This window comes from Zonotrichia albicollis, chromosome 1 (genome assembly GCF_047830755.1).
Source record: "Zonotrichia albicollis isolate bZonAlb1 chromosome 1, bZonAlb1.hap1, whole genome shotgun sequence".
Lineage (NCBI taxonomy): Eukaryota > Metazoa > Chordata > Aves > Passeriformes > Passerellidae > Zonotrichia > Zonotrichia albicollis.
The window spans coordinates 149,675,734-149,703,597 of NC_133819.1; the positions used below are offsets into that span (position 1 = coordinate 149,675,734).

General features: G+C 42.3%; 1 protein-coding gene across 1 annotated transcript in view; it reads right to left on the reverse strand.

Annotated features, from left to right (window-relative positions):
• The window catches only part of COL22A1 (collagen type XXII alpha 1 chain), a 228,500-nt gene that overhangs the window by 170,791 nt on the left and 29,845 nt on the right, over nucleotides 1–27,864 (reverse strand). Inside the window, exon 3 of the mRNA XM_026790395.2 lies at nucleotides 25,708–26,274. Within this exon, the coding sequence (XP_026646196.2) occupies nucleotides 25,708–26,274 (567 nt within the window). The remainder of the gene's footprint in view (nucleotides 1–25,707; nucleotides 26,275–27,864) is intronic.

Genomic DNA, 27,864 nt, shown 5'->3' on the forward strand with positions numbered 1-27,864 from the left:
CATTGCCTTAGCAGCTGAATTGCCATGAGCATGTCTTCATGCTAATGACCCATCAAATATTTAACAGGATGACAGTTAAATATTGGTGGAGTTGAAGTGGACACACCCTCCAGGAGCCAGCAGCCACAGCAGCAAGCCCTGCCCCAGGGGCTGCTCTGTTGCACAGATGGAATATGTCACTCCTGATGCAGCTCCTGGGCTCTTTGGCACAATTTCAGGTGTTTGCTGCCTCAGAGTCTGGAAAGGACAGGGTGCTGCAAGGCTGAAAGGGTTTCCTGCTTGGCCTTGTGTCCCAGATGAAGAGCAAAGATCAAAGGTACAGCTCACCTGGCTGTGGGGAGACAAAGCCACCCTACCTGCCAAAGTGAGGATCCCAAGAGAGCAGAAAGAAGGGATCAGCACAAAGGGCCTCTCTAGGGGTGCAGGTGGGAATGAGCAGCCTGTGGATGGAACAGAGAGCACTCCAGGTAGATTGTCTCACCTGCCCACCATCTCACAGCCAAGCATAAAAAATTCCATCATTCTCTCTCCCCTTCTCACTCATTAAGGTTTAGAAAATAAAAGTTTTTATATTCTTGGATTTTGCACCATTGGACATGGATCAATTCCAATATCCACCTGTCGAATGAACAATGAGATTTCTACGGTGTGTAAGAAGACCCAAGGTAAAACATCTGTGCTTTACGCTCCTTTAAAAACTTAAAAAGATCAGTACCACACATGCAAATGCTGGTTGTAGAAACAGGAGAAGCATTTCACAAACTCAGGCAGATCTCTCTTATTTTTTTCTCCTGTGCTAAGTAATATGGAAGAAAAACTCTGCCAGCAGCAAATTTCACAACAGGGAGCTGGTAGCAGCAGTAGCAAAAAAATGCAAAATCTCAATGACTGATTTTAGGATGGACTCAAACGTTGTAAAATGCCATCAACATATGAGAGGTGGGGGTTTTATTTGGTTTTTAAATAGCAATTCTGTGTTAGTGCTGTAATTGAAACGACTGGGATGATTAAAAATAAACTCCGTGTGAAGCTCCGGTAGGTTGGTTCTCACTGAATAGGAACAATACAGAATTTCTGCTATAAAACCCCATAAATCTCACTTGCACTGGGCATTCACCAAAGGCACATTCCCCAGATGAGCCCAATGGAGCAGTGCAGCTACAGATCTGCTGAAGCCATCAGTTCCCACTGCTGGCTGGAGGGACAAGACAATCTGTCCATTATCCTCCCATGTGCCACAACACAGAGACAAGAGCGTGGACTCTCCTCATCTGAGCACTGCCAGAAAGCTGAGATGCCAAGTCACAGTTTATAATTGATTAAAAAAAAAAAAAAAGCAAATCCTGGGCAGACCACAAAAGTTATTTTATTTGTTAAATTTCTGTAAAGGCAATTACTTGTCCAGAATAATAACGAGAAATCCAGGTACGGCATTCTGTTCCCTCACAGGAGTTCCAAAAGTGAATTAATTAGAAGCAACTTGTTTCAAAGCTCATGGCTTTTCAGCTGATCAATAAATATACATTAGCTGTTCTCAAATAACTTCCAAAAGAGAAATATAGCTCAAGGATGAGTTTAAGAGGGCTCTGACTGCCATTACTCTTCTGGTGTAATTATACAACTGCAAATTGAACAGTATCTTCTTCCATGTGGGTATTTCTGGGGGCTACTCTAACTGTGGCTTTGGGACTCCGACCAGCAGCAGTATAAATATATCATGAGAGGAAAGGAAAGAAATTTCTGTATAAATACAAGACATGACTCTGGCTAAGAGTTTGGTTTTGTTTTGTAAAGAATTGTAGCATCGCCTTTGTAGAATGGAGAGGGTTCAAGAAAAGTAAGTGACTTTAGTTTCCTCTTAGAAGAAATCAGGTTAAAATCACACCGTCACTGAAGGATGCTATATGGATGGACCTCAACAAACTCAGAAGTTTGTCTGGTTGCTGTCCACATCCTGGTGAATTTGGCCTTTCCTGGGCAGGGCATGGAACTGGCCACACAGAGGCAGAAGGTGGTGGCAGGCATGCCAAGAGCAGCCAGAGAAAGCAGTGGGACACTTCTGAGGTGGTACAGCTCTTCAGAAGATATCCTTCAAGAGGAAGACGTCCATCTGATAATCTTCATGGGGTAAAACCTTGGGGACACCAGTGGAAACAGCTTGAGGATGATTGATCATGTAGGAAAAAGGACTTGTCCAAGATCAGGTGCCTCCACAAGCTGCTAGCTCTCAGAGCTCCCTCTCTGCCTTCCAGGGTGCTACAGAGTCCATCAGGAAAAAGAAATTACTCAAAATGAGTGAAGGATGGCAGGAGCAAGCCCAGTGTTCACTTCTTTACCTCCAAAGAGTTTAAACACACCATTGACAGCTGTGAAGGTCTTAACAGATATAGAGACCTCTAGGAGCCTATCTGGGTTTTTCAGCTTTCAGACACACTCAAAAGTAGCCAGGTTGAAGGCACTGGGTTCACTTCTGACTTAAATTTTGAAAGATAACTTCAGTCCTATGTTAATTTTATCCAAACAGCATGATTCACCTGCCAGTTTCAAACATTCCACCAGGCCCAAACTTTCTAAGGAGGTTTGCATAACATCTGGGTGCTTCCTTCCCATGGGCACTTCATCAGAAGCATAAAAGTAGCCAAAAAAAGCAACTAAACTAGAAGTGGTTTTGAGGGCATCTGCCCCCTCCACACTCTGCTAAACAAAGGATGTGACAAGTAGAGCCTGGAAAATAAGGATTTGTGAGCAATAAATAAAAGCAGGCACAACCTGGGCTGTGTTACTCAAGCCAGGTGCACATAGTTCAAAGGATGATTTCCCCTTTCTTTCCCCCAACAGAGCTTTCCCTGCTCAAAAATGCCAACCACTCATTTTTAAGGAGGTCTAAGAAGATATTTTAGACAAGAGAGTTGTGCAAGAAGGGAAAAGGGAAAGAACCAACCCAAGCACAAAAAAGAAAGGAGTCAAGAGGGAGAAAGCACATGGGTATCAATCAGCACCTACAGCCCTGCCACCTCTGAGTACTGAGATCTTCAATCCCCACTAAAAGAATATCTGTGCCTGGAAAAAACCCATTTATCAAGCCCTCTGCATTAATACAGGGCTGCCACACTGTGCAATACACCTGTGCTGTCTTATTCACATACCTGGAATCAAATTGTGCTGTTGTTGTGCCAGTCTGCCAGCAGCACAGCCCAAGCCTTCCCAGGCATGGCAGGATGAGTTAATGATGTAAAACTTTCAGCTGCACAGCCACAAAAGGGACATCCCAGTGTGAGAGAATTTGTGTTTCCAGGGGATCTGCAAAGCCGGCCCAGTGGCTGTACCCATTGTCCCTCTCCAGAGAGATGAGCACACTGACTCCCCAAAGGGGAACATGGTTTGCATTGATTTTTTAAAACATATTAAGTAATGGATATTTTGAACCAAAACCAGAAGTTCTCCACTTAAAAAAAAAAAAAAAAAAAAAACCCAACTTAAAAATAAAGCATTTTAATAGCTACAGAGATATTTTTTCCCAATCCTTCTCCCATGATCGAAAACCCATCTAAATTGGTTTTGCCCAGAAGTTTTGATCGTGATGAATTAGTATTTTCCCTATGACAGGCATTTAACTAAGAGATCCCAAATTAATTCTGAGAGGTTTCTTTTCCTACAAAACACAGAGTCTGCTGGCCCATGCACCTAGGGGTATATGGTGTGGGAGGGGGATAATTTTACCTGCTGTCAGCTAGGAATGAGGGATTTGGAATTGACATTTCAATCTGAAATAAATGAAATTGCAGGCAGAAGTACAATGTATTAGATCAAGAGCTTCTGATGAGTCCTGAAGGACAACATTCAGCATGGTGCTCATTGTGCATGCTCCTCTCCTGCCTGAGATGGAAAGGGGTGTTTCAGAAAAAATCTTGTGGCCTCAGAAAAGGAGATAAGGAGATTTACTGTATTGTATCAGATGCCTCAGCTGCAGTTCAGTGAGTTTTTTGTAGTAAAACTGATCCCCACACAGTTTTTTTTCAGGGTCACTAAACATTTTAAAGCACATCGAACAGGCTTGGGTTTGTTTTTAAATGTTTTAATTTACACATCCCTTAATTTTTCCAAGGATCTCTGCAACCTGCCTATCAAATTCAGGCCAAAGATCAATTAATTTCTTCCCTCTTGGAGTTTTTTTCCCTCTCTAAGGGATGTTTCTGCAGAGGATATGCTGGGAATTGCTGCATCAGGTGGGGCTACACAGATGGGAAGCGGAATTTCACAGTCAGTTCTGCATCCTCAGTTTGCATCACTTGGTGTGGGGATCCACAAGGCTTCTCTCCAGCACAGCCACTTTGGGGCTTTCACCTTTGTTCAGTGCTAAAGTGGAGATGCTCTCATTGCACCAAAGAGCCACACAGGCACTGAGAACCAGCCAGACTCCACTTCTTTAATATTTTTTAACCCTCTCCTATAGAAGAACTGAATCACAGAATCATTGAGATTGTTAGAGAACTTCAAGATCATTGACTCCAATATTTTAACCACCATGTCCATTAAACCATATCACAGAGTCCATTCATTTTTTAAAAATTTTCAGGGATGGTGACTCCACTCCTTCCCTGGGAAGTCTGTTCCAATTCTTAAACAGTCTCTCAGTGAAGAATATTTTCCTAATATCCAACCTATTTTCTTAGGTAATCCTTCCCTCTGCATTGGCCAAAAGGTATATTATAACCTGTATAGTTGATGTCTCAAAAAGTAATTATTGGAGCTTTTAAACAGTTATTTCCCAGACTTTATCAGGGAGTGTGTTGGGCACAAAGCAAAATAAAAGCAAGGCCAGAGCTTGGCTGGGACATCCATGTGTCTCTGCACACAGAGAGAACAGCCAGGAGGGCTCACAAACACCCGGTAAAGGACAGAGCAACCAGACTTGGTTTTTTATCAGGGAGAAATAGAGAAAATCAACCCTGCAGGGTCATTTCCACGTGCCCACAAGATCCAGAGGCAATGGAGAAGGTGTGGGTGCATGATCCAGATGAGTTAGACATCTGTGCAACTACTGGACAATCAGAGCTGTTATTTCAGCTGAATCACAGATTCTGTCCCTCAAGGAAGATGGAAAAATGACATTTCAGCTTTGCTTCCTGGGGGAGTTGCCTATTCAGCAAGGTTTGACTTGCAGTTCTATGTTATCCATGCAGAGGGAGAACTGGAGGAGGAGCTAATGTTATCATAGGAACTGGAATCCTAAGGAAGTTCCCAGCTGCCCTTTGCTGTTCCTCCCCTCTTAAAAAGAAACTTGAGCTTATAAGAGAATGTGGTAAAGGCTTGTGTAAGTTTATCTGACCTGGCTTGCTGAGATACTCATCACCCTAGTTTTTTAAGATTTTCTAAGCCTTCTGATGTTGACATTCTTGTAGTGAACTTTTTTATTTACACTTTCTGTAAATAACTAATGTTTTTGCATTCTTTTATGGAGGAAGAGAAAGTTGATAGACTGTTAAGCTGCCCAGTGTCATTGGAGAGGTGGCACTGTCACCCTCCAATCCGCTGACACTTTTGGAAAACTATAAATGTTAGAGTCAGAAAATAAACTTCCCTTTTTCATTCACCTTGAGAACAGCAGTGTGAGCTTGTGCTCTTTCATGTCCTATAGTGACAGGTACTGACTTTGGGAGTGGATATTTTAGGTGCTGACCTGAAGAAGAAATTGTTTCTAGGTGAGGACCATGGAATAAAGAGTTTGTGCTTTCAGAACTGTGTCAGGGCAGATTCTGGGCTGGGACTTTCTGTGTGAAGGAAGGAGCGGTGAACTCTGCTGTAAGAAAATGGCTAAACACATTAAAGCTTTTCATTAGCACTTTCTGATAAGATTATAAATATTCTGTATAATTGCCATTAGCTAGAGTGTCCAAAAGCCTGAAGTGGCGAGACTGCAAGTTCATTATAAAAATTACGCAGAACACACATGAAAGGGGAAAGCAGAAGATAGAAAAAACAGAGCTGAGGATGTTAATCCATTTCTTAAAAGAACCTTTTAATAACTCTAAAATACGCTGCACAAGCCCCAGTGTGGACCAGTTGGCCCCTTGCCACCTTCTCCTGCGGGGCAGTGGAAATGGGATCCATCCGCTCAGCAAATCCCGCCGGTGAACAAAGCCCCACTGCCAAGATCTGCTGGCACCGCTGCCATTCCCACGCATCGCCCTCATCCCTCCAGGGAGCAGGGCTGCCTTTGACACTTCCAGCCCCAGTGTCCCTGCCTGGCACCAGCGCCCCAAACTTTGTCCTTCTCCCCTCCCTGTTTTCCCCTCTTTGGGAGGCCTGGGCTGCATCCAGGGGGTTCCCCTGCACACTGAGCCGACCTCATTCTGCTCTGCCCCAGTGAGCACAACTAACAACCACGGTTTGCCTGCTTTAATTGAGGCTCTGAATGACTGGGAGCAAGTGCCCACCCCTCCAACAAAGGCAGAGTTCCCCTCAGCACAGAGCCCAGCTGCCACTCACACTGTTCTGCTATGGGATGCCACAAAAGCTGAGCTGTTCTGCATGGAAAGCAGCTACCACAAAACCCAGCCATGAGCAAATGGGGGCCAGCAGGAATTCCAGGAAAGTCCCCACGGCAGAGAGCATGTCCAGCCCTCGGTGCCCCACGCTTGCTGAGCACCAGAAGCTTGGTGAAATTATTTTGCCCTGCAACAGGTTTTTCTAAGAGGCTGTGGAAGCCCAGAGGAATGACATACATGCTGGCGATGAAAATTACCATGGAGGGTGTTTTTCAGCTCAGAATACAAAACAGATTGGCTTTTCTGCAGGCACTGGTAAGAAAAATACTAATTAGTACAAAGTATGGTGATAGGCCAACTCTCTTGCTTAGTTGCTCATTCATTAAAGTGAAATTAATCTGGTTTTATATCAATGTAAATGAGTGAGGAATGCAGCTGGGTGTTTTGTGTACACCCATTTGCTGCTGTTGCTGATCACAAAGAAACAAAGCTAAACGCACAGCACAGGACACCTCAAAGTCAGCTCCATCCCTAATGACCAAGGCCTGCTATCAAACAAAAGTGTCCTGTTAAACTTTTGAGCATCCAAAACTCAGTCTGAGGATGTGAAGCCATTCAGGTGAACAGAGATAAACCTGGATAAATCGCACAGAAATAAAAGCAGTAAACAAAGGTAGCTCCCTCAAGTTCCCTATATGGAGAGGCCAAGGACAGCCTTGGCTTGGTAAGCAGAGAAAAACTTCCAGATACAAGAAACCTGGAGAGGAACTCTTTACAGGGGCAGGTAGTGACAGGCCAGGGGGAAACGGCTTGAAACTGAAATTTAGATTAGATATGAGGATTAGGAAGAAATTCTTTATTATAAAGGTGATGAGGCATTAGTACAGGCTGTCCAGAAAACCTGTGACTGCCCCATCCCTGGAAGAGTTCAAGGCTGGGTGGGATGGGGCTTTGGGCAACTTCATCAAGTCAAAAGTGTCTCTAGCCCTAGAAGGAGGTTAGAACTAAATCTTATAATTTCCCCTCCAACCCAAGCAATTCAGTGATTCTCTGACTCTGTGATCATATTCTTGGCTTTGGCAATGAGGTCAGACCTTTATTTCACTGAGCTTCTCACCCCAGCAACATCTCAGATAGGATTTCACAGGTCACTGTACCAAATCTCAAATTCACTCAGGAAAAACATCACCATGAAGAATGTGATTTGCCTGAGAACTACTTATAAACCTGATAGCTGTGCCTCTACACAAAAACTGGCAAGAGCATTTATGACTAACTGAGGAAACTCCCACCCACCCCAAAATAGTGTAGTATGGACCAATGCTTCCCCATTCAAACGTCCTGTCTGCTTCACAATGCTCAGCACTTCCATATCTCTATACAAACCAAACTCATTCTTTGGCCAGGAGGGCAGGAAGGCAGAGCCAAACTATTCTCCCTACTCCCATCCACCCAAAATTGGGATGCCACATTCCCAGTGCCCATTAGGAAAAGGCTCCTGGCCTGGGACTCTGCTATTCCCTGAACCATGTCAGGTCATTGTTTAGAAAAAGCTCATTAGCACAGAGTGAACCCATCCCACCAAGTGTCCCATGGGCTGTGGTGGGACAGTGCCAGGGCCCAGGACTTTTGCTGGCAGTGGTGTGGCTTCCAAGGGCCTGTGCTGACACAGGACATCCCTCTGGGTGGCATTTCTCCTGGCTGCACTGTGTGGGCCTCCACACAGGCCCTTCATCACTGCTGCTCAGCACAAGCATCCACAGAGATAGCTGAGGTGTTCAAAGGGGTTCCTTCCATCCCAGAGCTCACATGGAGATATCCAGAACCAGCAGATATTTGGCTGAGTTACTCAAGTGTTGATTACAGAGTTGCTGGAGCATGTCCAGAGAAGTGCAGTGAAGCTGGGGAAGGGTCTGGAGCAGAAGTCTGATAAAAAAAACAACTGAAGGAGCTGGAGGTGTTCAGCCTGGAGAAAAGGAGCTCAGGGAGATCTTTTCACTTTCTACAACTCCCTGAAAGGAGGTTGTAGCTAGGAGGGGGTGGGTCTCTTCTCCTGAGTAAGGAGCAAAGAAGACAAGAGGAAATGGGCTCAAGTTGCACCAGGGATTGCATATTCTGAACAATTTCTTCACTGAAGGGGTGATCAAGCATTGGAACAGGCTGCCAAGGGTAATGGTGGAATAATCATCCCTGGAAGCACAAAAATTGTGTAGATGTGACACTGAGGGATAAGGGTTGGTGGTGGCAGTGATAGGTTAAGAGTTGAACTCAATGATCTCAGGAGGTCTTTTCTCACTTTAATAATTTTGTGATTCCATGATAACAAAGGAGACAAGAATGTACCAATGGTCACTAGTGACACTGGTAGTTTCAGCTTCACAGGGTGCCTTAAGCTGCCTTAAGCTCATAGTGGTGGCTGTTGTGGCCAGAATGACTTCTAATGACAGTGACTCCATCTTACAGAAGCCCACACAGGCGCATTTCTTTGGGAAGGACATGATTTTATACAGTGTTACAGAAAGAGGGAATTTTCATATGAGATAAGAAGTAAGACAAGGAAACCCTGAGCCCTTTTAATAGCTAGACTTGATCCATCTTGGATCTATTTCTTCCCAGCCATTCACAAGCCATCAAATCATTAGCTTCTCAAAGAACTGACTGCCTCCATAATGATCCAAGGGCAGCTACTCCTGAATTGTTCCCCACTGCCTCTCTGGGAAGCAGATGGGCTGGGGAGAGTGACACAGACCTGGTGCTCCTGCTGGGAAACTTGTTCCCTGCCGTGATCACCACCACCAGTGTCTGACCCCTTTCCCGGGAAAGTGTTGGATATGTGGTGTTGTTTTCTGTGCCTATAACTGACTCGGGATCAGTTACAGGGAAGCAGCTTGGCAGCCTTCCAGGCCACCACACAAGAAAATCACTCTATTGCCTTATGGCCAGACAAAGTTTACAGTTTGTATCTAATCACCTCAATTAGAGCACAGTTTGCCTTCTAATCAAAGGCCACGTTTTCCATCTTATTTTTTCTTCCCATCTTCCACCCATGACAGGACCAAGATGCTGCAAACATTCCTATATAAGTAGACACTCAGAGATTAAAATATCCTTCCTTCAAGGTCTGAAAGCTCAGAGTCTAATAGAGAGGTTCTGGTGGATTTTCTGTTGGGAGAGAGCACAAGAAAAATATATTGGTGATCTCTCAACAAAGCTTGTTTTCCATCTCTCTGCCAGACTCACAAATTTTACATCTACAGAAAACTATGACCAGCATCAAGGCCTCTTGCACACGACATCAGACATCTCATATTCCACAGCAATATCTGCTCTTTTGGAAAATAATCATTCCTTTCTCAGAAGAAAATGCTGTTAAACCCAGCAGGTTGAAGCTGAGATGAACAAGACTTCATCTCTCAAAAAGGCATCAGCCTGCATTTTAAAGAAGCCAGAGCACACTATTCCAGCCTCATAGGTGATCTTTTTTCAGGCATTAACCTGCTCAGTTAGAAAAAAATGAATCTTACACATCCCTTAAGAAGCAGTTTCTAGTTTCCACTTTTGTCTTGCTGATGGGATTCAGACCATCAGTGCAACAAATTTTAACACTGATGATGTGCCCTCTATTTCCATGTTTCCATACTTTCCAAAGGCAAGATGAGTACGGGTGGTTGTATCTCATCATATATTTTTCCACAGGTGGTTTGGGAGTTTTGATCATTACCAATGTCAGAATTTAATATGACATAAATTTTCTTAGTCAGTGCAGGATTATGTACAAGTTCAAATAAAAGAGTAATTTAACGATCAGATTCAGTGTCATGGTTCTCTTGACATCTTGCACAAATACTGAGCAAGCCCAAGCTTCCATCACTCATCTGCCCAGACAAAAATAAAGCTGCTCATGTACATCCAATTGATTATTTGCATTAACCTCTTTATATATGTAGATAGGACATCAATCTGTGGGAGCAAGTCCAGAGGAAGCCATCAAGTTGATTACAGGGATGGAACATCTCTCCTATGCAGAAAGGTGGAGAGAATTTGGATTCTTCAGGAGTTAAAGAGAAAGCTTTAGAGTGACCTGACTGCAGCCTTTCAACACCTGAGAGATGGAGAAAGACTTTTTTCAAGAACCTGGAGGGACAGAACAAGGGGGAATGGCTTCAAACTACAAGACAGTGGGTTTAGGTTAGATATTAGAATTTATTTTATTTTTACTCTAAAGGTGATGAAGCACTGATGAGCTGACCAGAGAGGCTCTGGATACCCCATCCCTCTCAGAGTTCAAGGCTGGGCTAGATGGAGCTCCAAGAACCTGATCCAGTAAAAGGTATCCTTGTCCACAGCAGGAAGTTGGAAATAGATGATCTTTAATGTCCCTTCCAACCCATTCCATATTTCTATAATAAACTTCTAAATGTAATTGCTTTTGAGTTAATGTTGCCATGGTGTACCTTACTAGAACCACACCTGAGCTGGTTCATTTTAACCCAGAGAGGATCCAACAGCTGGAATTCATCACTTTATTTCCCACCTTCATTTAAAAGAGCTGCCATAGCAGAATGAGTGAGTCCAGCAGGGAAGGTTAAATGCTGCTTGGCAGACTCACAGGGGAGCAATCACAATGTTGTTTACCTTGGTGAAAGTCAACATTAAGAAATTCTTCATGCTATCACCCTAGCAGAGCTCTTCCTCAACTACAAACCCAGAAGTGTAGGGAGAATCAAACTTAGTATCCAGCCTGGAATTCCAGATGAAAGTGAAATTAAAAGCTCAGCCCAAGAGCAGGAAAACGTTTTCTCTATACTGGCTTTAGCTGCTTTTTCATGGATCCCACCAACCCTAGGAAATCATCAACATGTCAAAAAAAAAAAAAAAAACAGCCCAAACCACCAAAAACCCAACAAAACTACAGAAATTACTATATAAGTATAGATTCATTGCAGATCTGTGTCCTTACTCTCCACTTTCCCATTCAAAATTATATAATTAAACATGTACTGATTTAATGAAAACTCAGTCTGTGCTATTCTGAAATTAGGACACTCACCTCCTCCCATGGGAGCACAGATCCACCCAGCATGAATAGCATGTTTATCCACCCCTGTGGTTTCCATTCCCTAGATTTTGTGTTAACTGGGAGAAAATCACTCCATTCACTTCCAGTTATATATATGGATGTGTGTTCTTACACATACATTAAAAAAAAAAAAAAAGGTGTATGCTATAAAAATAACTTAGTCCAGAAGAGAAGAAAGTAAAGGATGTCTGTACTCCAAAAGAGGCTTATTTAAAGGATCAATTGTGGGATGCTGAGTCCATGGGAGTTGTGGAGTCTTCCATCAGTGACCATTTTTTACCAGAAATCCACAATAAGATGAGCAGCCAGCCCCTTCCCCTTAGTGATTGATCAACTCTGCTCAGTTTGAACCCACACCCAGCCACAGGAGAAAAGTCCCAAAGCCCTGGGACACAGCAGAAGAAGGGGACAGGGCCCTTGGTGCCTTCAGTCCCCTGTGTTCTGGTGATAGCAGGTTACTTGGGAGCTTATTCCATAATGAGGGGTGGTGGGAGAAGAGAAAACACAAACAAAACAACCTCTGTGACTATGAACTTACTGACATCAATTTACTTCCTCCCCTTGGCATTTGTCCCTCTCACTCCACCACAGAGTTACGGGTAGAAAACACTTTTCCTGAAAAGCTGATGTTCTCCTGTGCATTTTGTGGTGAAGGGGAGACAATTATTGAGCAGCAAAAAGGAAAGAACAGAAGATGAAAGGGTCAGCTTTGCACAATTACAGCCTCAAGGGCTCCTGCACTGTTCCTGAGCTGCACCAGCACAGCCTCAGCCTGGAGGTGCCTGTCAGGGAGCAGTGAACACACATGAGCAGAAACAGCATCCAGAACCCTGCAGGGCCAAGCCAGGTCCATCCTGAGAGCTGGGCTGTGCTGAGAACAGGAAACAGGTGCAGGGACACCCCCAATCCCACCCCTGTCCCCACAGGTAAAACCTCTGCACACAGCCAGCAGTGAGGAACCATCTGCTAAGAATTTCTGCGGTTGTTTCTCATACCTTCCCTGCTGGAAGGACAGAGTTCTTCTAGGACTAAGAGTTGGATCTCTGTGACCCAATGGGCATTTTCATTACACTTGAGTGCATCAAACCTCTCATGGAAAATCTTCAGAGCACCTCACAAGGAAAGGATTTGCGTCACGTGTAAATCTGTTCAGCCAAGGTTTACTTCTGAGGTCTTTTAGTGCCCTGCTGTGTAAGCTTAAAAAAAATCTTTGGATTCACTAGAAATAACTCAGGATGTATGCAAATAGCTATACAAAGTAGTGACAAGTCAGTCTAATACTTTCTCAGGTGTTTGGTTAATTAAACATTGTTATCTGGCACACTACTAGTTTGTGGAAAATAATTAGCAGTGATATATTACTGAGCATAAGTACAGAGGAGTAAAACTATTCTATGCTCCAAAATAGAAATCAATGCTTTAGTTATAAGACAAACTAAAGAACCTAAATAAAAAAAGGAAACAACCTTCTCTAGGATCTGAACAAAGAAGAATTTTCTTGACCCTGTGAGAGTGGGAGATATTTTTCAACATTTCAGTAGCACATAACGTTTTATGGTCAAGGCATGCGCCCACAGAAATCAAAGTAAAAAGCTGAGAGACTTTTCTGTATTACAGGCCTCCTAGAACAAATAAAAATATCGACCTCCAAAGTCAAATTACTTATAATCAACTCAAAAATAGTTTGCAGAGGTGAATGTGGTGGGAGGGTGTAGCAACCCATCCACTAATTCCATTTATTTACAGTTCCTATTCTGCTTTCTCATGCTGTCAGCAAGCACACAGGACAATATTTTTAACTAAATAATAGTATGCAAAAGGATTTACGATGAAAAAAACCATCCCACCCACTGGGATAAACTCCTAATTATAGATGATAAAAATCCTTGATTCCGAGCCAGTCATACATTAAAGAGATTCCTGTGTACCATCTTACACTGTGTGAAGCCACAGTGTCTTACAGCTTGTAAAGCTGTGAGCACGTAAATACTCAGCTGGTGATAAATAAATTATAAATATAATATTAGCCCAGGAAATTAATTCTTCAGGATATTATTAAGGTCACTACAAGAACAGTTTATCAGGCAGGTAAATTAAACAGGCATCTGCTTCTATGCTTGCTAATAGAAATCAGAACAGCCAGTGTAAATTATGTTGAATTTTGAAAGATTTGCAGCTCTGTAAATGTTACACTTGTCCTTAAACAACTTTGTCAAAAATCAACATGCATGATTCACTATTCCAGCACAGAGCTCTGATAGCTTGGAGGAACAGTTAGAAGATACATCCCTGAATAAAATAACACAGTAAATTTTCCAGTACATTTTATTTTGGGAGTATTATACACTCACAATTCAAATAAGACTCCTATCCTATTCATTGCAAGCAAGGGTAATGACAATTTCCTTCTATTATTATATTCTCTTGCCCTTTTCACTAGAGCCATGAGCTCCAGTAGATCCAGAGGTGTAGAAGTGGGACTATTTCTCTGGAGTGGGAGTAGTAATTGCAGGTTGTCAGTAAGCTTGACTAGGGAAGGAACATTATGGCCAACATCTGCCCTCTTGCAAAACTTCTGGGGCTGGACACTGCCAAAATATTTAGGGAAATATGGTGTCAGGAACTGACAAAAAATAGATATTCAGTTTCCTTGTCTAGACCCCAAAGTGACCTTTGCAAAGTGCCTGATCAGTGTGCTGCACCAGAGAGCACTGAGACCTTCAGGAATCTGTGACTCAAAAACTGCTCTGGATCATTTCAGTCCCTGAGGCATTGTTAGTCCTGAGCACATCCCTTCTCTAACATGATCCTTATATGTTTTATGTTTATATACAAGTCAAAATAATTGAGACAAGGCATTCTGTATTCCATCAGACAAGCCCTGCTCAACAATAATAAAAACATCTCTACATTTTCAATGCTGTGTTCAGTAGAAATGTAAAACATATCTCCATACCAGCCACTGTGAAAAAAATTAACTGCATCCCAGCCAAAACCAGCACTCTGTTGCAGAGGTGCCATTTACATGGACACTTCTGCAAAAGGCACTCAGAGTGAATTCAATGAAAGTTTGAATAAATCATAGAGTCATAGAAGGGTTTGGTTTGGATCATTCAGCTCCAAACCTCCCATGGGGAGGGACACTTTCTGCTACACTGAAGACCTGGTCCATTGGAACTTGTTCCAGTGCCTCACCACCCTCAAAGTATTTCTTCCTACTATCCAATCTAGATTCAATCTCTTTCAGTTTAAAACCATTTCTGTTTTTTTTTCTATCAGATAATAATCTGATAAGAAAGATTGTTTAATTACCTTAACCCATACTCAGAACTCCACTGGCTCAAAGTCACCTTTTCAAAGCCATTCATAGCAGGATGAATTTATCATCTGCAGTTCTTCCACTGGGTTTGTTCACCAGGTCCTCCAACTGAATTTTTAGATTATCTCTATGGGAAGACAACCAGGATGCACCAGCAACATGGGTTTGATTTACATTCAAGCTGGTCTGAGCTGGCATCCTTCCCATTTTGGTTCCAGTAAAGCACAGTCTGGTTTGGGGTCTGACTTTGTTACAGTGAGAACTGGAAAGATCATTAAGCATGAGTGTATTCACGCTTCAATTAACAACAACAGCAACAAAGCTATTAGCAACAAAGGTATCTTTCAATAATAGCAATTTGAAAAGCTGTCTCTGTTACTCTTAATTGTATTGCAGTCATTATTTGTTTTTCAAAGTATTATCTCCTTGCTATAAATGAGTCAACAGACTGCAGCAGGTAACATCACAGCACAGTTAATTTCAAGGACCAATTTATTACAAGATTTAGGCAGAAACCAAAGATGAGGGAGAGGGAACCATTCTTAACACAGGAGCAGACCCTTAGGGATTAAATAAATTATGTTTGACCCTAAACATATGGTAATACTTGGTAACAGGTCTCTAAACTGACATTGTCTCCTTCAACTACACAAACCCTTCAGCACCAGGGAGCTGGGTGAGAATTGCAGCACATCCACCTCAGCTTGCAACACTGGCCTGAATATCCATCAGTAATATAAATTCCAGCAGTCTGAATTTACTGGCACAAGGAAACAAACGTTATTGTATTCCCAGAACGTGGCAGGAAAAGGTTCACCTCTTTTGCTGTTGGCTGTCAAAGCAAAGAATCCAATGAGAAAGTTATATAAGCTCTCTCAAAAGTGAGTGAAAAGAAAGAGGCGCTCAGAGGTTGAATTATGTCACCTGTCTCAAACAGTCATCCTCAAAGAGGATGAAACATTCTCTTGAGATGTCTGCTCCTTTCCACTGACTATCAAAAGAGCACAGGCAATTTTCAGGCTACTGCAGTATGATGATATGAATCCTACCAAAGATACCTGAATATAAAAATACAAAATTGTTTAATTCTATTTATGGCTTTCAGTTCTGATCCAACCTCAATCTTCAGCTCAGGAAAACCCTTTGATTTAAGCTATTAGAGTAATTTGCCACAAGGCTTTAGCACTACTGAATAAAATTCTGCTGCACCATCCCACCTGTGGCATGTTAGCATTGCAGCCTCTGACAGAAGTGTTGCACCTTCAGTGCCAAATCAGAGACACTTTTACAGTAGATGTAGAACTAAAATATAAATAATATGCTATCCATACTAATATATGCTATCCATCTTGCTGTAAAACCCTGGAGGACCAAAGCACAGTGATTCCTATGGCAGTGTAGCTCAATGAAGTCTCACCCAGAGGTGGTGGATTGGGTTGATTTTGTGTAGTCCGCAGTAAAAATGTCCTGTATTTCATCCTCTCTATAACTTTAACATGTTATAGCTTTATTTACTTCACTGCAAGAAAATACTGATACTTCAGGCTGAAAGGACACAGGTTTATTTTTCAGAGTTTATACATATAGAAAGAAACATAAGTCTTATGCACATACCCAAACATATATGCATATATGTGCATTTTATATATAAATTACTTTGTTTCCTAGAGTACAGATGAAGTTATAGCCAATCTGACTAATCCATAAGAAATTTAATAGAGTTTAGAAATCTGATGTCCCATGACCCTGCTGTTCAACAGACAAGGGCGGCAAGTGATAAAAATCAACTTATCCAACTGAGCTACCTCACTTGAAAGGTACCTTCCCTACTTCTGGCCAGGATTAGCAGCAGTATTCACAGTTCCCAAAGTATCCACATGCCAAAAAGCATTTTATGCAGAACTTAGAACTATTCTTCAGCATTTTAAAGTACATGAATACAGCAGAGCTTGCAACAATTTCTTAATTGCATTTTAAAGAACTTAATTAGCACTTTATCAAAAAAGCAGTTCTCCAAGGTGTCAGAGCACTCCCACTGCTTTTGTTTTGCATCATAAACAAGCCAACTGATTTGAAAAGGAATTTGGTATTTGGGTATAACTTGTGGGGAACTTGATGGGATTGAATCACTAACCCTACAATTTACTAACAAAAATAGCCCACCAGTTAAACCACACTACAGCTCTACCACTGAGCAAGATATATTCTCAACTAACTGGCACATTAGAATTCCATTCTGTTTGTTGGCTTGGTTTATTTAAAGAAAAAAGAAAAAAAAGTTGAAATTCAGTGGCATTTACAAACTTCCACAGGAGAAAGGATGCACCACATCATATTGCCAAAGGATAAGAAAGGAAATAATTCTATCACTTGAGTTTGAACTCCAGCAATAACATGAATCTCTTTGTTGCAAACTTTCAAGGTTTACAGATATCACAGATCTGTTCAACCAATGTCCCATCCCTGGAAGTGTTCAAGGCCAGGTTGGATGGAGTCCTGAGCAGCCTGGTCTGGTGGGAAGTGTCCTTGTCCATGACAAGGGGATTGGAATGAGATGATCTCTTCCAAGGCCATTCTGTGATTTTATGATCTACTTACAGCTTCAAAATAAACCATTAAACCTGAAATGCCCTACTTTGCTTTGATCACAGAAATAAATAACACAGGCTTCTAAAGAAAGCTCAGCTGAACACAGAACTGGAAGCAATGGTTTCATCTCAGATCTTAAAAATAGGTGGTCCTGCCCATTTTGTTCCCGGTGTTAATGTTACAGCTTATCTAGCTCTGAACATGGTTTTGTGTTATAATTTATCTTATAGTTCTGTTCTGCCTGTGAAATTGTTTCCAAAATAATTTCAATTACCAGGTGATGCGCTTGATTCAACACCTTGAAAAGTCACAAATTTTCTGGTTAATTTATTTGAAGAGAAAGCTCAGTTTTTGTGCCAAACCTTTTCCCAGGTGACACAGGCAGCCCATTACCAGCAAACACTTCATCCTTCTATGTAATCAGAACCTGCCATGGTACCTCCAGACTCCCTCATTAGGCTGAATCACAGGATCTGCAGCTTCCATTGCAGTTACTCCTCACAAGACTTCGAGGCTGGAATTTATGGAGCCAGGAGCAAAAGAGAAAAAAAACACCAACCCTGAGAGCCCAAGATCACCATTGCTATAATGGGTTTACAGAAATATTCATTTTATAAGAAGCTGGGGGTTTCAGGAAACCCACTGGGTTTTAGAAGTATAAAATCTTATGACTTTATTACATCGCATGCTCTGATACAGATTCAACCTTTTCTATAATTTTCCATAAGTTTTAGCAGGTTCATCAGGAGAATTGGGAATAAATCTCCATAGCACCACCAGACTTTCCCTATCCTAAAAAGAACTACATCCCCAAATTGAGGGAGAGCAGAGGAAATCTTTAACTTGCAGGTGCACCTGACCACAGCAGGCAATGGTCTATTCCATTTATAGATTGTGTTGGGAGTTACCATTAGATTTTGATGTGAAAAGTCACATAAAGCATAAAAATTAACCCCAAAGCAGTCTTAGAACACTAAGACTTTAAGTAACTGGTGTCCTTTCAGTGTGAGGTCAGTTTAGGGGTTGTAAATGAAGAAGGAAAAAAAGCCTGACTGTACAAATCTGCTGAAATTTAAAGTATTTAAGACTTGTGAGGGCCACATGCCAAGGGTTTTCTCTTCATTGCTTTGTTTTTCTTGGACAAAAAAGTCTGTAACTAAACCTAAAGCCTCAGAGGTTTTTAAGTGCCTTGCCCTTGTCTCCTGCTGAGCATTTGGCATCTTCAGAGGTTGCTCTTTCTGCTGAGCATTCCTCAGCAGCCCCACCAGGAGGGACAGTGCTGCCCCAAGGATGAGCTGTGTCTTTTACCCCATCATTTGGGCTCCCCTGGAGCAGACAGAAAGCTCCTCCTGACTGCAGCTGGAGAAGTTTTGGGCTCCACAGCTGAATATTGAAAGTGCAGAGCATCTACAGCTCCTGCAAAATCAATATGGGCTGCAGACAGGGTTGAAAAACAAGATACTTCCAGCATATAAGAATATGTTCCAGCTTTTTGCCTGTTCCTATTTCTGTATTTCTCCTTCACTTCTACATTATTTAGAAATGGCTTCCATAGCAATTACTTTTTCATAGGGCTGTGAGACCCAAGCTTTTCCTGATTGTCTCAATATTTCTTTCTAAATCTGGGACTTACTTTAATCTGAGTCTTTGTCTTTACAATTATTTTTACTGTACATCAAACAGTGTTCAGAGAGCTTTCTTGTCTGAAATGCAAGAAAACCTATTACAATTTAGGAGAGATGTTATCATCCAGACAGATTTTGTGATTTGAGACAAGATGTTGTCGGCAGTCCAGAGATTCACTGTTTTACATAAAGTGATTGCCTGTGGTTTATGATGCTACTATTTTCTGTAACTGCTAAAGAAAGAAGATAGAGATAAGAAAGGCAAGTGCAAAAAGTTTAATTGATCTCATTTTATTATATTCCTATCTTCAGAGTCCCACATTAATATTCCAAGTGGTCTGTATGAAGTTGCAGGTATGGAACAGACTCCTTTTCTCCCAAAATGCATCAAAGAAAATAAGTAAAACCATTTTCTGTCCCAGACTTATTTCTAAAACTCTGAATTTTGGATGACTTTTGGATTCATATCTTTTCTCCCTCAGCAAAAAGAAGAAATCAGGCCACAGATGCTGAAATGCCCTCATCACCTGAAGGCAATGTCTAAGACATTGCTTTTTCCAACGTACAAGGGAATGAAAATAAATCAATAAATCACTCTCTGAAACTCTAACAGAGCTAACATCCATTCTGGAGGAGAAAAGCTACCCAAGTGCACAGAAATATCAAAGTGCTGCCTGGAGGCACTGACAGACAGGCTGTGTCTAAGTGGAGGTGGTGGCAGCTTGCTCATCCCTCCCACCAACAGCCCCAGCAGGATGCTGCCAGCCAGACCCAGCCTGAGTGAGGAGAGAGCTCTGCCATCCCTCCCTGAACCAGCAGCAGCTGAGGCAGCAGTAAAACAGCAACAATTGTGTGTACTGGAAAGCCTGGCTAAGGAAAATGGGACAGGATCTTGAAGAGATCCATCTGCAGTGAGATATTTTTGTTAGGCAAGATGTTTATTCAAGGCAAGCAAGTTGTGCTGAAGCCTAGAAGTGGAGTTTGAATGGGAAAAACCCATCCAGAAATCCACTTTATGCACAACATAAACCAGAGCACACCAGCTCAGGTCTGCTTTGGGAGCGCATGACGAATTTTTCTCAATTTTCTGAAGTCCTTAACTGAAGTTCATCAAGCTGATATGAGCTAGCACTGCACCAAAGGACACAATCCAGATCTTCTGCTCCTAGTTAGATGCTCTCACCTTGTGTCAGTTCCTCCCCTGGGACAGCATGGTGAAATAAATCTGAGTAAAAACTAATCTGGGAAAGGAAACAAAAATATTCATTAGCTTCCTGCTGTAGTTCATGGTGGGGCCACATAGATGCATCTGCTGACAAAGGGGAGAAGGAAGTTAAGAAGAATAAGGTTTTCTTTTCTAGAAGTGGGGCTGGTCATAAAACAGCACTGTTGCAAATCTCAGAATAAACCCATTCATTTCAGAGTACCAAGCAAAATAAAAATTTATTTAGAATCATGGAATTCTTTGGGCTGGAAAAAACCCTTAAGAAAATTGAATCCAACCATGAACCCAGCACTGCCAGGTCCATCACTAAACTATGTACCCAGGTGCTACACCTGCATGTCTTTTAAATACCTCCAGGGATGGTGACTCCACCACTTCCCTGGAGACCTCTTCCACTGCTTGACAATCCTTTCAGTGAAGGAATTTTTCTTAACATCCAATCTAAGCCTTCCCTGGTGAAACTTGAGGTCGTTTCCTCTTGTCCTCTTGCTTGCTACCCAGGAGAAGAGACAAATCCCCGCATGGCTGTGGTGCCCTGGAATGGTTGCCTAGAACAGAGGCTAGACAGAGTCAGGAAATAAAGGCCCTTAGTAGATACACCTTAATACACCTTAGAAAATAAAGTAGATATTTATTAAAGGCCCTCAGTAGATACACCTTAGGCAGTGCAAAAGCCTCACAGAGACTCCACCCAAGATGGACAATGGTCACAAGGCTTTCAGACAGATACAGGTTTGGTCTATTAATATATCAGGGGTTAATTGTTCAGTTACAACTTAAGGTAACAAAATCATATTCCCCCAATTTGCTTCCCCTCAATTCACTTTTATTTTTGCTTTTCAGGGTCTGAGGCTGGGGCTGTCCTTGGCTGTCAGGCCTGGAGGGATCATTTTGTCTGACCAAAATGTGAAGAGAGCTTACTAACACCCTAAATGGGGTTCAGTTCTACATTAACGCAGTACAGAATCTCAAAAATATAAAAGCATTATCCTTTCAGGGAGCTGTAGAAAACAATAAGATTCCAACCCAGCTGCTTTCCTCCAGGCTAAACTTCCAGCTCCCTCAGCCACCACTCAAAGGACTCACAATAAAGACCCTTCACCAGCTTTGATGCCCTTCTTTGGACATGCAACATTTAAATGATGTGGAGATTACATAGTGCCAGAACAGAGCTGTAGTTATGCTCTGGGAGAACAATCACTTCTGCATGATCTGTGGAGAAAGTGAGGGACAACTAGCAGCCACAGCTCATCCACAGAGTTCAAAACTGCCTGCCAGACACCAGCTCTGGAACCATTTCTCTCTAAGCTGGTGATGACTGGACCAAATGGAAAATTAGATCTGAGAGTTTCAGACATTTGATTTGAAAATAAAAGGTTCTGTAAGAGAAAAAGAATATCTGAATATCTCTGCTGTGCTTCCAGGAGCCAAAAGATACCAGACAGTCCCTCAACTAAATGGCAGAAGATCACCACTAAAAAAACATTTTGTCTCCTGACATCCATGAAAAGTCTTTTTTTTCCTTTAGTTTCAAGGAAAAGGTAAATCAGTTGGAAATTCTGTCACAGACCTTTCATGCCTTCAGAGGAAGCTGCAATTAGCCAGAAAATGTGGTGATGAAAGGATGAGTGATCCTGTGGTCTGTGCCACGAGTGATTGCTGGAAGATGGAGATGTTACAGAAAGACACCAGGACAGCTGAGGGAGTGCAGCATCAAGAAGCAGCAGGACATATCAGAGGTGACATCAGCTGGGTCACTGCCCAGATGCAGCTTTTTAAAAAGCAGCAGTTGTCTGCTGAGCTTTTAACAGGCTTCCAAAGCCATCTGAAAGCCACTAGATTTTCAAGTGATGGTCAAATTCTTAGTACCTGCACTTAAACTGAACACTATCTCAAGCAGCAGAATGTGGAATATATCCTTAGGTGTTGATGTGTTCCAATATTTCAGTACTTTTGTGAGATTTGACTGTACTGATAAGTCCTTTAGGAAGTGTCAGTCAAGATATGGCAATTCAGATGCCTACCCTTTGTCATGGTCTCTGTGCATGAGGTATTTTTAGCACTTAAGGCCAAAAAGAAACAGCTTGCTGTTCTTCTGTGAATATATCATGAACCTGGGCAACGACAACCTCAAAAAAGGACATTTCTGAAGCTTTCAGAGTATACTTTTGATGGATGTTCAAGGTGTTGCTTTGAAGGCTGGAAGCCCTTCATCATCAGTAATAGAATAGGGGTAGCATATGTCATATTTTGTGCGCTTCATACACTACCCAAAGTCAACAAAGACATGTAAAAATAGAAATATAAATGTTTTGAATCATCTGGACATGTGACTGCTTTTGATATCTTATCACATACCTCACTATATCAACAGAAATCAATGACAAACCATTGGTACCAACTCATTATTGAAAGAATTCATCCTCATCTTCTCTTTGCAAAGTATCTGAGATTCATGTGATCACAGTCCTTAGATCTAGTATATTTTTAAGTATTCCATAGCTGCCTGTTGTTATCCCTACAACATATAAGCAGGAACTGTATTTAGGAAACGTAACATCTCTGGAATTTTTATCAGAATGTATCACTCCTGCTTTCCTGCGAAAGCATCACCCATTCTCGCCAGCCAGCTATAGTCCAGAATGTAATGGAGATATGTGGCAAAAATATCTCCCCCTGCCACAATGTCCTACTGAGCAGACATGGGTTGGGTTTTTTTTTTTATTATGCTATGCTTACTGCCACAAGATCAAATGAGAGCTAAAATTCTATTAATGCCCTCAATGACATCTTCCTAGCAATAAATTCAGTCAAATATAGCAAAATGAATGACAGTCTAGGCCAGATGTCCAGGGAGACCTGACACAAGCAATTCTGAACAGCTGCTGGCATGAAATCCAGCATTCACAGCACTTCACAACCCTCCACATTTCAGTAGCAGCACCAGGGCTGGAGGACTCATCAGTGGTCAGTACAAATAAAAATCTTCCTCCCATTTCCACCCTTTGATTCATGTGTCTCCCTGGAGCTTACACAGGATTATGTCTATTAAAACCAGAGCCTGGCTGTGGCAATAGATGCTTTTGTCTCAGAATGTGCACAAAATAAACAGCAGCTCGGCATCAGCCCTGGTCATGTTTTCCACCCACCCATACATGGTTTGTATGTTCATGACTTATGCAGAGCTGTCATTAAAACCACTCAAGGTTAAGTGTAACAGCTATTAAAAGTTTGATCTTCTAAACATGTAGAAGGCCCAGCCATCACAGTGACCTCCTTTCCTGTTCCTACTGCATTAACATGTGGAGAAAACTCCTGGCAGGACCTGTGGACACGTGGAGGGAGGAGCTGAGGAAGAGTGTGAGGAGTCCTCTCCAGGAGGAAGGAGCAGCAGAGATGTGTTCTGAACTGAGTACAGCCCCCATTTCTCATTGAGCTCACCAGTGCAGGTGGAAGCAAACACCTTGGGGAGTGACTGTCATCCAGGATGAAGGATGCTCCTTTGCAGTCCAAGAAGTGTTATGCTGGTCTGTGTGGTCATGGGATGGGCTCAGAAAGCCACAGACAGATAGTTTTATACTCTGACAGGCAGGTAAAAGATTTTTTTGAGCAGACAACAAATGATGTCCCAGGTACAAAGCAGAGTAAACACTTGCTTTGGAAAAGGAAAGTGAGAGAATTGCAAAGGAAAATCACACTTTTGGTGTTCAGCAGCTGCAACAGGATGTTGAGTTGGCCAAGTGTGCCAGTTGGAAGGGTTTGCCATTTTCTACTAGAGCCCAGTTGTGTGTATGTCACAGACACATTTTATGAAAAATCCTTTCCTTAGGATTTTTCCTCCTCAGAAGCTGAGAGGCCTCAGGAACAAAATGTAAACAATGATTATCTGCTGCTGTGGAATGCAACAAGTGCATCTGTCATTGATCTCATGCAGTTGTTTCTAATTAATGGCCAATCACAGTGAGCTGGCTCGGACTCTCTGTCTGAGACAGAAGCTTTTGTTATCATTCCTCCTTTTCTATTCTTAGCTAGCCTTCTGATAAAATCCTTTCTTCTATTCTTTTAGTACAGTTTTAATATAATATATATCATAAAATATTAAATCAAGCCTTCTGAAACGTGGAGTCAGATCCTCATCTCTTCCCTCATCCTAAGACCCCTGTGAACACCATCACAGTGTGTATGATTACATAAGATTTTCACAGAAAAAAACAAACTCCTTCCTTCCTGCATAGTTTACAGTTATTATTCCCCATAACTTCCATTTGTATTGAGATTACTCCCTCCATTTCCCATTTATGTTTAGGCTAAAAAAGCAGAAACATCTTGATATTGCTGGGTAATGTCAACTAGACTCTGCCTGCTTGCACTTGCCACTCTTTAAGGACTTTACATAAGCCAAGGGAGGTTTTTTTTTATTTTGCAAAGGGAGGCTCCAGAAAGCAATAACAGATCTTCACAACATCATCTACAAGGCCTGTTCACAGTAATCACAACAAACACTGCAAAAAGCAGCAAAACCAGGCAGCTTTCATGTAGTCACTAAGAACAAGAGAGTGAATTATCAGTGCTGGAAGAACAGGCTGTGTGATTGCTGCTCCTATTAAGGTTCTGGGAGATAGCAGCCACCATGCCTTCCCATCCTCTTCATGAAGGAGCTGGAAAATCAGGGTCATTTATGCAGTGCAAATCCCCACACTTTTCTCCATTAAAAGTCATTGAAAACATCACCAATGCTTATGCTGTTGGCAGCCAGAGCGCTAGAGAGCACCAGTTAGTAGAGATGAGATGCTGAGGGGCAGAAAAGCACAAAGATCCCTTTGCTTCCTTAAGGATAATGCCCAGCAGCACCCAGAGCATTCTCTCCACAGTACAGGGCCAGAAAATAAAGGGGAAAAGCATCCTGTACAAAGTAAACCAAAATCTGGATATAAATAAGATGCCACTATTCATATTAAGTAGTCCAAATTATTATAAAGTATTTGAATTATATCAGACCCAAAAGGGAATTCATGGTTTACTCTGGAAGCTGACTTATAATTAATACTGACTTGCCAGAAAAACCCATCACATCTCCTGCAGTAAAATAGAGTCACAACATCAGAGAATACTTTGGGTTGGAAGGGACCTTAAAGATCACCTAATTCCAAATCCCTGCCATAAGCAGTACTCCACTAGATCAGGCTGCTCCCAACCTGGCCTTGAACAGTGATCTCTTACAGAGTGGAACTGGGTAGAAGACATGAAAATAAAGTATAAGCATACTTATAGAAAGAAAACAATCATACCTTTTCATATCTACATGAAATTAGCATATCTAATATTCGTATCTATGCTAACTGAACCTGTCCTAATTCTGCAGAAAGGAAAGCTCTACTTACTCTCACAGAGACGCCTCCTCAGCTTCCCCCGAATTTTGTCGATGGCATTGTAATCAGAGACATGAAACACATGAGCGGACTTGGGCTCTGAGGCAATCTCATCAAGTTCCTCTTTTAAGGCTTCTCCAACTCCCACAGCAAAAATCCTAATCCCAGCCTGATGGGCTGCAGTGGCTGGATCCAAGACAAAATCCTGGCTCCTTCCATCAGTCAAAAGGATGGCCACTTTTTTAACAGTTCGATCACTAAGTCTCCCACCGGCTTCTTTGGAAAAACTGTAGGTGGTGATGTACCTGAGAGCATCTCCAGTGTTGGTGTTGCCCCCATAGTACTGGATCTGTCGTGCAGCCTCCTTGATCTCCTCACGGGTTCTGTGCTTGCCCAGGTCGAACTCAGTGCTCGGCTGGTCGCTGTACCGCACCACCCCCACTCGGGTCTTGTCTGGGCCAATCTCAAAGGTTTCCACCAAATTGGACACCCACTGACGAACTTTCTCAAAATCTTCTTTTCCAACACTGGAGGAGGCGTCCAAGAGGAAGACAAGGTCGTAGTGAACGCTCTTGCAACCTGCAGGAGAGGCAGAACACGTTGTTAAGGGGAGATGAATGCAGAGGACCAGACATAACAAATCTTCCCTGGACACAGCTCCCTAGGGAGCAGTTTGGAGGAGGCAGCAAACCCTCTCCCTGTCCTGCAGAGCAAGTGCAGATTCCAGGCTCTTCTTCCCTGTGATTCACCTCATCAGTTTCAGGACATCTACAGAGCAGCACAGACTCAGCTTCGAAATGCAAACCCTTTCCATTTTCTGTTTCTAACTACTTCAGCTCAATCCTTCAGCTATACCCCCTGCATGAAGATATTTTTCTCTGACTTCATTGCAGTGCCTTTGCTCAGGCAGTGCTCTGAAATGACCTGGACAGATCAAAAGCCCTGTCCTGACCTTGCCTATGCCAATCCTGACCCTGAATAATGAAGCTTTCATGTCCCCTCTTGCATTAATGCTATGATTCATTTATGCTTAGCTAGAAGCAGTTCTTTTGCCCAGCATATGTTGGTGTAGCAGGCCTGTAACAAGATTATTTCAAATTTGAGGCTTTCTACCACTGCCTATTGACTAAAGGATGACTTACTGAATTTTGGAATGTGTTCCCCAACAACAAAAGGCAGTTGCCTTGTAAGGAAAAAGTTCACTTATCCCCACAACCATCCCTTTGCCTCCAGCCGTGATATTTGCAATGTGAGGCCTGTATAATCCAAACCAAAAAGCTATTTTAATTGCAACTTGCTTGCCCTATATCAGTCCAGACTGGTTGCATATTTGTCAGACACTTGCCAAAAGAAAGCAGATCTGTAAGGAGATGTTTCTTAGCTGTTTCTGAATACATGCAAGTCAGGAAGCTCTAGGCCCATAAAAGTGGCCAAGAGTTATCAATATAATGCCTCAACTGGACAAAAGGTGTATATATATATATATATATATAAATATGCTTATATTTATTAGGCATAGTAATTATGCTTATATTTATTTAAACAATATTTTAGACCATAGAGTTTTAAGACCAAAACCTGCTCCACAAAGTCAGTTTTGTCACAGCTGCCAACCGTTGCTTCTCCAAAAGTTCTTGTCTCACCTTGTCTCAAAAACTACAATTGCATGTTTGACCAGTGGTAGAGTTATACATTTCCTACTGAATTCCAGCATTTGAACCTACAGGAAGGTCACAGATTCTTCTCCCACACTCAGATTTTGACACAAATTATGTCTGGATCTTTTTGCTCATCCCAGGGTTGTCACCCTGCCTGGAATGGAAGAATTCCTCAACAGCCCATGGCTCTGGAAAGGAGGGAGTGGATAGCTCAGCTACACAGAGAGAATTTGCCTTCAGAAAAGAGTAAAAGTGTTATAAAAGAGTAGATCAGTGCTCAAGGCATTGCATGATGACCATGAGAATGATTGGATGTACACCTGGAGTGTGGCAGGCGATGAGAAAGGAGCATCACCTGCTGCTGTGTTGATTTCTGTAGCAGAGCCCATCCCAGCACATCCCAGCTGCTGCAGGGCCTGTGGGAACAGCCTCTGCTCATGGGATTGGGATCACATTGGGACCAGCCCATCCACAGGGGATCTCTTTGGAAACAACCTGTAGTTGTGGTTTA